Below are 12,667 nucleotides of genomic sequence, written 5' to 3'. Positions count from 1 at the left end.
TTAGGGGTTAGGTCAAGGTTAAAGGTTAGGTTATGAGCTGTGCTGAGGGGCTTATGTAAGGGTTAGGTTCAAGGTTATGGTAAATAATGAGTTTAAAATTTTTTGAGTGCGACACATTGCTAGTGTGATCATTTTCTTTTCAGCTCTTGTAAGACCTTTGGGGGAAGTTTCATAAGTTTATGCTTGGCCAAAAGTATAACACCACTGTATGCAAGAATAAAAATATTGTACCATATCAGGACTAATTATATTACAGCCAAGTTTTATTATTAATTCTATTACAGACACATTTTAACTTAGGTCAAGGTAAAACAATGAACGTTATTTTTTATTACATGTCAATCTAGTAGTTGGAGCTTTAAAGTGTATTTCCACTTTTTTAGCCAAATTGGGATAAACCTATTTTAGATTTGTTACATGTTCCTATTCACATAGCATAGGTTATAGAAAAATAAAACAAATGCTTTTTGCAGTTTAAATTGATTTTACTTGGGTTAGGATTTGAAGGGTTACATCTCTTCATGCTTCTCTTTCTGTGAAATGTTAGAAGGGGCTGTGAAGGGTCTGAGGTGGCTTGTCCATTGTATGTAAACTAGGGTTGCACAGATACCAAGTACAGTACTCGGTACAAGTACGAGTACATGTACCGATACTTTTGAGCTCCAAGACTAGACTAGAGAAAAATTCAAAAATTAGGAGGCAGCTGTCATTTGTAAGGAGCACACAGAGCTCCTGGGGTTTGTATGTCTCCGTTTTAATGTACGATTTTGTTTTTATAAATATAAATAAAGGGATGCACAGATACCAGTTTTGCGAGTACGAGTACTGGTACTTGCCGAGTACTTACAAGTACGAGTACTGATACATTCTTGTTTATTGTCATGTGACAGTTTTTCTAAAACAATATCGACTAATGATTTCAGGACAGTGGTGGAGTGCCAGAGCCAGGTCCCAGCTGCAACCGCTGCAACCCTGGTAGTTCTCATGAAAATGCCAAGTATCTGCACTGTTACTCGAAAAGTATCTGTGCATCCCTAATGTAAACCTCCTTGGCGGTAATCCGGAGTGTGGCTTGGGGTTAATTTTCAGTACCATAAGCGGTAACCCCGAGCCACACTCGGGATTAACCCGTAGCGTTACTTACCTTGTCGCTCAAGCCGTGCTGTGTCCTCCAGGCGATGCCGGCATCCAATTTTCGGGTTCCGTTCCTTGCGAGCGTCCGTGTCGCAAGGTGGGCGGAACCGGCGGGAATTTTAAAAGTAAAAATAACAAAACAGAAATAACAAAAAATAGAACAAAAAAAGGAAAAAAAAATAAATAAATCAGACCGCCAGGGAGGTTAATAAAGCGTATCAGAGAAACACAATACACAAATTTCAGTCCTAAGTCTTTCCATTAGGACAGATCACTGTGAAGGGGTGATGAAAAAAACTGGAATCTGCTTATTGGCAAGTGTCCACTCAATCTTTTCTTCTCTTGATTTTCTTCTTGTGTACACTTTTTCTGTTTTCTTTATTAGGCTAAGCTCTGTGAGCTCTCCCCTTCTTCCCCCGCCCCCCTCTCTTATTCTTTACTTCACTTTAACTAAATAATTAATTTGTCTTGCTTTCCAGGATATAATTCCCATGAGCCAGGGTTTTGATTATGGTGGGTTAAGGGCCTATGCCCCTTAGCATCTAGGCTAAGGATTTTGTAATATCACTACCTCCCATTTTGTTTTACTTTATGTCGCTGTTGCTATATTAGTTGTTTTAATATATGCTGGCTATTTGTTTTGTATCAACGGATATGGATTAGCTGCTGCGCCAGCCATTTTTTTAACGTTTATTCTGCGTATGCTTATTGTAGTCTAAACCTAATTAAATTTTGTGAAAGAAAAAAGTGCAATCAGCCATCTTGGATGCTGTAACAAAACATCTAAAATGTAAAAATTGTTTTTAAAAGTTATTTTTCCGTATGTATGCTGTGTGAACAGGAATAGATAAACATATTAGAGGGGTTTTCTCAAATTTGACTGCAAAAGTGGAAATACACTTTAAGCTCCTTTTCATATGTTCACCAGGCTATGCTTCGCTGCTCTGAAAAAAAAAAAGCTCAAATTGAATGGGTCAGGGGAGAAGCTGAAAAATAAAATTTTGTGCCCCCCCCCGAGTCTCTGGAAGCTGTCTCCTGCAGAGACCCCCACAGACACTGCAGTCTGCCGGATCTCAGGGGGGCTGTGTAGGATCTGTGGGGGGCTTTGCAGGCTGCAAAGACCGGCGGGAAGTTTGAAAGTTAATTTTTTTACATTTTTTTTTAGAGAAAATAAGGGAAAAAAATCATATGGATTCTATAAAGCCCCCCACAGATCCTGCCGCAACCCCAAGACTCTGCAGTCTGCCGGATCTCAGGGGGGCTGTGCAGGATCTGTGGTGGGCTTTGCAGGCTGCAGAGACCCCTATGGATCCTGAAAAGCCCCCCACAGATCATGCAAAGCCCCCCACAGTTCCTACACAGACCCCCTGAGTCCCTGCAGTCTGCCGGATCTCAGGGGGGCTGTGCAGGATCTGTGGGGGGCTTTGCAGGCTGCAGAGACCGGCGGGAAGTTTGAAAGTGAAATTATTTTACATTTTTTTTTAATTAGAGAAAATAAGGGGAAAAAAATCATACCGCCCGTAAAACGCGCGTTTCACTGAACGAAAAAAAATACGCCCAGGTATGAACCCAGCCTAAAAGTGGAGTTTTAAAGACAAAGACAGAAACAACTGACAACATGTAAAGCTCTAAATGCTGATAGTCACTACCACTGGTCAAATTTAGCCCCAAGCAATCTATTTCTACTGCAGGCCACTACAGAAAATGACATACCATAATCATAAATAATAACGAACGCAAGACTCTGCAACGTCTTTAGAAATAATAAGAAGGCAGGAAATCACAATAATGGTATCTACAAGAGAAAAAAATGGAGACCAATATTCTCTGCTAGACGCCTTTAGTGAAACGTTCAGTCTGTTGTGTAATTAGAGGGAAGAGATTGCGAGGGATATTTTGCAGTGCTTGTTCTGTATTCCACATAATTGACATAATTGGCCTCTTTTCTGCAATATTTGTAATATTGGTTTATATGTTGTGTGGCAGAAAAAAAAATAAGTATTTTTTTAATTCTCTGCAAACAGCTAATTATAAGAACATCAGAAAAATAATATGTACAGTATTTTTTTTGCATGCTTTATATTGCAAACATATATAATAATTATGTACATTAGCAATGAATTTTCATGAAGACCCTTGAGATTTGAGGATTATTAATGAGAAAACTAGCATTCCTGTTTCTGAAATGCATCTCATATTAATAGGCCTACACGGGCTTCATCAGTACACATGGTAACAGTAATGTGCAAGGCAAAGTAAACCATAGCAACCTCCATTAAAAACATTACTGAATAGTGTTCCTGGCAGTGCATCTTGAACATCATGACAGCATAACCATTTTCCTGGAGCCGCCAATATTTTAGAAGCTAGCACACAACACATATTACATCTGATGAGATAACAAGAATGGAAAATACTAAGGTTGGCCAAATGTATAGAATATACATTATTCCATCAGGCTGTTTACAACTGACATGCACCACCCAACCAAGTGAGAAGAAGGAAACTTGGAAAACCTTGGTAATTGCTATTATTAAAAATTATTAATTGTTAATTGATATTGTTAATACAAATAAGTGACGTTGATAACATCATAAAACAAGACAATGCTAGCAATAACCCTTTTAAATATGTGCTGTTGGGACCCCAGGGGTACACATGCGTTTGCAACACAGTCCGACAAAAATAAACAGCTTTTATTTCTTCCACAGGCAACAAAACAAATAGCTTCCTTCAGCAAAATGGCAAAGTAACAGGCTTTCTTAAGCAAAACATAAAAAACAAAACAAAAGTCTTCCCACGATATTGCACAGCATTGTAGTGCATTTTGGTGGTCTCACCTAGATCAAGTTCATCTGCTTCTGAGCAGCCATACACAGAGAGCTCCTCTCCTGTCTCACCTGTGTTTCCTTTTTAACAGCAAGGACTGTAGGGGAAGTTAATGCCCTCCCAAGTAACCCTTTTTAGCTCTCACCCATGCTGACTCTCCACCACATACTCTCTCTCTCTCCCCCCTGTCCTTGGCCAGGGGCCTGGACAAAATGACAATAGACCCGCGAAAGGGCGTCCGAATTTTGATGCACTTTCCCCGATCTATGCAACACAGTAAAATCAAAATATTTAAGGGCGAGAAACAATCTGGTTATCCTGGAGTTCCTATCCTTATTCTGTGCCACCCACATAAGAGGGGCATGGTCTGACACCAGCTTAAAGGGCCAGCCCAACAGGTAACATTAAGGTAGCTTAAGGTTCACTCAAACACCAGGGTCTGTGAGAATATTGTGCTTAATTACTTTGGTCAAACCTGGCAGATTTGAGAAAATGTCTCTATTTCTCTGCAAGAACTCCCAGGTTTCCTGTTTTTGGGCAGGTGAGAGGGTCCCTGCTATGCCTACTTTTCTAATCTAGACGTCAGGATCTCAATGTCCTTCCTGCTTTACCATCAAAGCCTCTCTTTCCTTCGAGGGTTTAATTGGGTTAACATGATAGATTTGGTAGGGTTTTCTCTTGGAGGGCTGGAAGACCTTATAGTTAACCGTCCCCTCTTTCTCAACAAATTTAAAAGGTCCCTGCCATTTTGCCAGGGACTTGCTTTCCACAGTGGGTTCTAACACCAGAACCGATCACCAGGTTGAAACTCTCGACCTTGGCAGACCAGTTATACAAGCAACTTTGAGTTGACTGTGCAGCCTGAAAATGCTCCCTGACTATGGGCATTACGTACGCTATTCGGTCCTGCATTTGTGCAACGTGTTCTACCACACTTTGATAACGCATGGTTTCTTGCTCCCAGGTCTCCTTAACTATGTCCAGCAATCCACGGGGGTGTCTTCCATAAACTGACTTAAATGGTGATAAGCTTGTGGATGCCTGGGGTACCTGTGATATGGCAAACAATAGATGAGGCTATAAAAAATCCCAGTCACGGCCATCTTTCTCAACCACTTTCTTAAACATCCCCTTCAGGGTTTTGTTAAACAGCTCCACTAAACCATCAGTTTGCGGATGATTTACTGAAGTCCGCAAGTGTTTAATCCTGGACAGTCTACACAGTTCTTTCATTATCTTAGACATGAATGGTGTTCCTTGTTTCAGATGTTCACGAAAACCGGGCTCCCGTCCGAGATCCTGACTGACCAACTCCCGTGCGATAACCTTCGAAGAGATGTTCCATAAGGGGCCTGCTTCGAGATACCTGGTAGCATAGTCACGGACTACTAAGATGTATTGGTGTCCCCTAGCTCACTTGACTAAGGGGCCCACCAAGTCCATGGCTATTCGTTGAAATGGCACTTCAATAACCGGAAGCGGCACCAAAGGATTCAGAAAATGGGGTGTTGGGGTGGTTATTTGGCAGGTCGGACAAGACTCACAGAAGTACTTAATTTCCTGGTACACTCCAAGCCAAAAAAAATATTTGTAAAATCTTTGTAAAACATGTTCCTGAGTCTTAACCACCCTGAGATGACCCCCAAGCACAAGTAGTGTTCCCCTGGAAAAGTACCTTGTCCCCGTGCAAATGAGGACAAGAGCCTCTTCCCCACAAGCCATGACCCATTGGTTGTGGGCGTCTGCAGGCAGAGGGGCTTATTTGCATTGGGGTACCTTCTTTCATAAAGGGGACACCCAGATGCTGCCCCCCTTGAGAATGAGTAAGGGGTAAGTGTACCCCTACTCATTCACTAAAGGTTTAATAGTAAATAAACAGACCTGAGCACAGTGACCTGTCATTGAATTACAACAAATGGACGGAGCCAGCCATGACGAAAAGGCCGACTCAGCCCATTTGTTTTGATTTGGTCGAGACCTGCGGGAAGAGTTTGACAGGTTTCAGACAAATGTAAACAGTTAGGCGGAGCTAGCGGTGATGTCACCACTAGCTCCGCCCAATTGTTTATATTTTGCCAACATCTGTCAGGATGTCATTTTGCAGCAGGAGTCAGCAGGCGTAGTTTTTTTTTATTTCAACAAGTCAGCGTCATTGTGGACAATGCTGGACTTGTTGATTGACCTTTGGATTATGGCGGTGGATTCCTTTTTTTAAGTTTTTGGTGTTTTTATTTTTTATTAAAGTACTTGACCTTTTTTTTCAATTAAAAGATTTAGTCTGGTGTGTTTATTTACTTTTAACCCTTTAGTGAATGAGTAGGGGTACAAGTACCCCTTACTCATTCACAAGGGGGGGCAGCATCTGGGTGCCCCCTTTATAAAGGTGTACCCCAATGCAAATAAGAACCCTGGCCTGCAGACCCCCACAACTAACGGGTCAGGGCTTGTGGGGAAGAAGCCCTTGTCCCAATTGGCATAAGGACAAGATGCTTTTCCAGGGAATAGCCCGAATAGCAACCCTTTGGTTCAGCTGAACCAGATGGCTCCGGTGGCCAAAGTGAGCCGAAGGATTAGCCAAAGCTATGGCTTCAAATAAATGGACAAGTCAGAGGATTCAGAAATATTTAGAGGGTTATTATCTAAGGAGCCCTCTAAATATTTCTGAATTTATTTGAAGTAAATACCACATCATCATTGCACAGAATGTAATAACATTATTAAAAGTCAGCAAACACTTGAAGGTATGAACCTTTCCTGCCTTTTTGCCAATGACTCTAAAGACCTGTGTGGACAGAATTTTGTACTTGTCAAATGGGTTTTTCATTCCTGTACAAATCTATGGGGCTGCAAAACCCAATCAAAGAGGGTAAAATGCTGGTCAGAAGGTCAACTGCATGTCAAAAACACCTGTCAATTCATTCTGAATAATCTCAGAAACATTTCAAATGGATGTAAATCAGATGCCGTTGACACGTCCATGTCCATTAACCCATCAACAAAATCCCTAAAAGAGGCCATACGTGGCTTTATCCATAAGATTCAGATTCATTCATCTCTTTCAACAATAAATCAAGATCAGAGATGTAGAACTTCTCTAATGACCTATAATGAACGCTTCACATTAGAGCTACTCCTTATACCAATTAAATGACAAACATGTTGAACTAGAGAAAAGATCATGGCTGATCCTGGTAGATCAATGATATGTTCAAAGACAGATGGGATAGTTACCCAGTTATCATTATGAGTGGAATAACTGTCTATATTGTATGCTAAAATTAACTAGTGGTAAGAGTCATAAAAAAGAATAGATTTTTTTAAATGCACTTATGTTCTCATATTCAGCATTACTTGTGAGTAAATATAAAAAAATAATTTGATAAAAACAATAACAAACACAAGCAGACTGAAATCAAGAATATAAGTCAAGAGTTGTGTAAATATATAAAACCATGGTCATGGAGCTGTTGACATCTTATATTGAACAATTGCAGAGGTTACTTTATCCATTATAGTCAATGTCCACTGCTAACAAATGGATGTTAAAGTAGAAAAAAAAATCACTTCTCATTGGACAGCATGGCCATGTGACCATGCTGACCAATAAGCACTCACCATTTTCAAATGCTATTCTGGATCCTCAGTGTGCGTCAGCAGTGCCCTTGCTAGCAGCACAGGGTGGGGGCATTCCACATACAGCTAAACTGTATAAAGGGGGTGGGTGGAGTTGGTGGAATGCTCTGGTTAAGCTTATTTTCTCACATTTTATGAGAAATAGAATTACCCTTTAGAAGAGAAATTCATTTGCAAAGTGCAAATTCCCTTGCAAAGTCAACAGCCTATTCCCATTTGTTAAATTAACCCAATTGTGTCTGTTCCTTCACCGGTAACAGTAAAAACTGGTGGTGGGAACTGGCTTATCTATTTTTCAAATGTGATATTGTTTATTTAGAATAACTATAGCTCTGTTTAATGCTGTCACATTACTTGGAGGAAGGATCCTCCTGAAATTAAAACCAATTCTTGAACCCTTTCTGGGAGCTTGATGGGCTTGTCCTGCTGGTTACATTAGAGAAAGTTAGTGGTTCATAATACTTTCATAAAAGATACTGTATTATAAATTAGTGCTGCTATTGGAGCAGTGCTTAAAGTCCATTTCCATTTTTGCATGGGGTATTTTTTTTAAACATGCACTAGCAATGTACACTGAGTGTATACATGAAGCAGACATATGCAGTTGCTGTATTTGACCACAGAAACTTAAATTTTTTGTTAGCTTTCCTCTTCATCACCTCATGAAAATGGGCACCTCTGTTCTGTGCAAGCAATGTGTGTATATTACAAATGAGCTCTCACTGTGAGTTCTCCACCTCCCCCCTCCCATACATTAGTATCCATAGTGACCCCCAAGACAGTGTATTATGTACAAAGGCAGAGCTGGTGTTTAGTGATCGTGTTACAACAAATTACAGGGAGGGGGGCATCTGTTTACAGCCTACTTTACAATCCGACCCCAGTGTCAGACTGAATTTCCTGTGGAGAACAGTTTGAATTTCTAGGATTCAGGCTAAGTAAAACTTAATTTAAAAAATGAAGAAAGCCTGCAAAGTGAGTCATGAAAATGTGCACACATATACATCACTACGCCTATTCATTACCACAATAAATGCCAATCACTTACAAAGGTAGAAATTGACTTTAAGTCTCCAGGCTACAGTTTTGTTTATAGCTAAGTTTGTGCAATATCTGTCCTTTAAATATTTTAACTAATGATGTCAATCAAAAGCACTGGGGGGAACAGAGAAGTTCTACTGAGCTATCAACAGCTTATACCTGCCCAAATTAAACATAATGAACTTAGGTATATTTTTACTTGCATAAAGGACTATAGGATGGGGTGTGTCCATGACCAGAGTGATTTCAACATGAGGCAGAACCCCCTCAAGTGATCAAATGGCCTGGTCCTGCTGTACGCACTGCCTAAAATGGAAACATCAGGCTTTCCAAAACAAAGAAAATTTAGCAAGCATGAACAAATACACATTTACTGATTTTGGCATTGCTTCTACATGCACTTGCTATTCATGTTCTGTTTTAATACATATTGTTATATTCTTATAACCGTAATGTTCTGTCCTGTTCTTAACACAACACAGTTGAAAGAGTTTAAAAACTGACCTGTAACATTTGTAGATAGCCTTCTTGCGGGTCACAGGGAAGTGAAGCAATTCTGTGGTTATTACTCATACATCTGATATTACTTTCTTTCAGAGAAGGAAAGATTTGTCTTATAACAGTAATCCTTCCAAGAGCGCTGTGCACAAGCTCCACTATTTCAGCATCATTGATTTCCTAAAACAAAAGAGAGAGAGAATATGCAATTGGCATTTACAGCTTGCTTGTTTCTTCACACACAGTACAGTCAGAACATCACAGGTCTAAGAAAGGATTTATGTGCAGAAGTCCATGCCGATCAGCACTTGGCTGCTATGCATGACCTTTTGCACATGAGCAATTCTGTATAAATCTGTGTGAAAAGTCAATGAATAAGTTAAATGTATGCAAAACCCAAGATAGGAAAGGATTGAAGATGTCATACAATTGTAGACACCTTTTCTTTGAAATCCCTAAATCTGTTCAAGAGCTAAACCATTAAAAAGTAATAAGACAATAGAGGTGTGCCTTTTAAGGAATCTGGTTAATGGTTGATTGCTATAGAATGCTACTGTATGAATTAGATAATCCCTCTCTATCCTGCAACTAGAGATGAACAAATGGCTGGGTGAAGCACAATTTCCCAGCATACCAGTTAATCTGAGAACTAAAGAGGAAAACTAGGATGTAAATTAGCAGGATTGTGTTTATATGTATAACCAATTGTGTATATTTTGCTCATTGTATTAGTTGACATATTCACACACATGTTGATCTGTTTTCAGGACCAGATTTCTGGACAAATTAAATAGCCAATGGCCTGGAGCAGCAGATAACTGCCTGCCTACCAGAGCATTCCATAAGCATTTAAACCAAAGATGGCACCAAATGAGTTATTTAAGTCTAAAGTGGTATTTTATTGGGTATCCAAGGCACCCACCCCTTCATCAGGGCTTAAAAAAATTGACTAGGTGTCAGTTGACAGCAAGCAAAGCTCCTGGAAAATTCAATTCAAACTCGGGAAATAATCTTTTAATAACAGGTGTGCTGCTTGGCTGCTGACACATGCACTTTTCTTAAAGATTATTCTCCTCTTCTTTGAATAGACATCTAGTTGATTTTTAAAGACCTGATGAAGGGGGATTGCTAAGCAAAACATATTGGATGTCTTGTGTTTTCTCCTTTTTTAATTTGCAGAATCAATAGTCAAGTGTCACTTTGAACCCTAAGGCTAGGTTCAAACCTAGGCGACACCTCACCGTGCGGCAATCGTGCACGATTCTGCTTGGATTGCCGCATGGTCAGGAATCATCCAAAGTGTGAACCGATCACCCCGTGGATGCCATTATTTTCTAAAGGCACCCCAGTCACGCAGGGCGGATCGCACGTTTTTTTTGCCGTGATTCTGCCCTTGCTTCCTAACACGATCGCGGCTAAAACAGCCGCACGTCATGTATCGCAAAAAGAAGGTACTTCTACCTTTTTTCTGCGATTTCCGTGTGGATGTCACCCCATTGCAATCAATGGGGCCATGAGGCAATTGCTGCCTGCATTGTACAGGACCGCACGATCCCGGGACGTGCATCCCAGATGTTGTGCTGTGTAGTGCAGGGATGAACCTAGCCTCAGAACTCTTGTTTGGCATCCTCTTTGGTTGAAATGTTTATGGACTTCTCAGAGTATGTAACCTCATGTCTTTAGAGGTGCCCCTATTTCATGGAGAGCTTCTGAGCAAAAGCTGTTCCTCTGTATAAGGATTTATCTCATTATATAGTGGGGGTCCATATCCAGCACCTCATCTTCATCTCTCCTTAGGATACAAGAGTGTTCCAGTAGGCTCCTTGTTGCTGGTCCTATCCAGTGTGTTAATGTCATTGGTAGACCGGTATAATGTGTACTTATATTTCACCAACTTTGTGACAATACAACTAGAACCATACAGCTAGCAGAACAGGATCACATTTGGTCTTGCTCTTCTAATTGTTGATCATAGGTGTGTTGAAAGAGTGGAAAATTATTTGTGCGGCTATGACTGTGGCTATCTGAGCTTGTTGGATGGAAATCAGCATCAGAAGTCAGCATCAGAAGACAGTTGGCCAGGGTGGCAGGCAGTATAAATCTGGCTGTGGTTGTATTTTTAGATTGTATCTCAATACGTTATTGATACTTGGTTTTCCGACCAGAAAATATAAGGGAAGTACAACAAAAGTCATAGGAGCATGCAACAGTCATGAACTGGTATACATATTGGGAACAAATAAAACAAATCTGTGACATTTGAATGACTTCTGTTTTCATTACAAAATCCACAAACTCATTGTGTGCCTGCATTGTCACTCTGTCCCATGCAACCCTTGTGGGGACTACAAGCAGCTCAGTAAGCACACATTGGCAAGTATTGTGTACTGTTGTTACCATCAAGAAGCTGGTCCGGAAGAATGATCTGCTGATGTTAACCAATTATAATTCCAAATTGGGCCCAAATACAGTGCCCATTACTATATATATATAATATTATGTAATTTTATTGGTATCTATCTACCAGTAGCTGCCTCATTTCCCACCCTCGGCTTATATTCGGGTCAATACTTTTTCCCAGTTTTTTTTGGTCAAATTAGGTACCTCGGCTTATATTCGGGACGGCTTATACTCGAGTATATACGGTAATAAAATATTTTGAAAGTGGCAATCCCTTTTAAGGATGATAAGCTGACAAATGTATTAGCAATTTAACACCTAGTTACAGGAAAAATAAAATATATATGTATGTGTGTGTGTATATATATATATATACATACAAACACACACACACACACACGTACATACATTTATTGCCAGTATCAGATGCATCCACTCAGTACCAACAGACCATTACACCTTAATTCCAGCTGCACAACACTTCGACACAACACTTAAGACTCCCTACTCGGGTATCAGCTTCTTTAGAGTGTCCCCCTATCTTCTGGTTGCCCAGGACCTCTGTATTACCTTGCTCCCTCTTGCTCCTTGAGAAGACACAGTACATGTCCACCCCTGAAAAAGCAAAAGTTAGCTAATTTGGTGATGACTTAAAAAAATTAAGCTGATGACTTGGATGAGAAAAATAACAGATAAAAAGCAGACAAATGTTATGAATTGTTTTGGTTTCTGTGTTCAGAGCAATCAATTTAATGCATAACAAGCTTTAATTTTCATGGCTTTGTAGGAATTCTGTGCTATCTGGGAAACTGCCTTTTAACTACCATTTAAAAAGAAGCGAAATACTGTTTATAGCTGAGGCAATTAATCCCTTTAGTGCCAAATTATTGAGCTTACTTGATATTTGCTTTTTATTAATTATTCTTATAGTTGTTTCCAAGGGAGAGGAAGCAAGTTTGGCATGGCACGAAATACAACTGGCGTAACAGAGTGTATCATTTTATTATGATACATCATCACCTATTTAGACAAAGTTGATCCTAAAACTCTGCAAATTCAGTTTGATATGTTTTACATGTATGTATATATGTATGTATGTATGTATGTATGTATGTATATATATATATATATA

The 12,667-nt window shown here is 39.9% G+C and overlaps 1 protein-coding gene across 5 annotated transcripts in view; it reads right to left on the bottom strand.

The window, feature by feature from the left end:
- GRID1 (glutamate ionotropic receptor delta type subunit 1) overlaps positions 1-12,667 on the bottom strand; it is a 941,602-nt gene that overhangs the window by 228,052 nt on the left and 700,883 nt on the right. For all 5 annotated transcript variants that reach the window (XM_018558342.1, XM_018558343.1, XM_018558345.1 and 2 more), the window contains one exon: positions 9,142-9,315. In XM_018558342.1, coding sequence (XP_018413844.1) covers positions 9,142-9,315 — 174 coding nt within the window. The remainder of the gene's footprint in view (positions 1-9,141; positions 9,316-12,667) is intronic.

The sequence above is a fragment of the Nanorana parkeri genome, unplaced genomic scaffold (assembly GCF_000935625.1).
Source record: "Nanorana parkeri isolate BGI_ZX_2015 unplaced genomic scaffold, ASM93562v1 scaffold333, whole genome shotgun sequence".
NCBI classification, from domain to species: domain Eukaryota; kingdom Metazoa; phylum Chordata; class Amphibia; order Anura; family Dicroglossidae; genus Nanorana; species Nanorana parkeri.
This window is presented reverse-complemented; position numbering and strand designations above follow the sequence as displayed.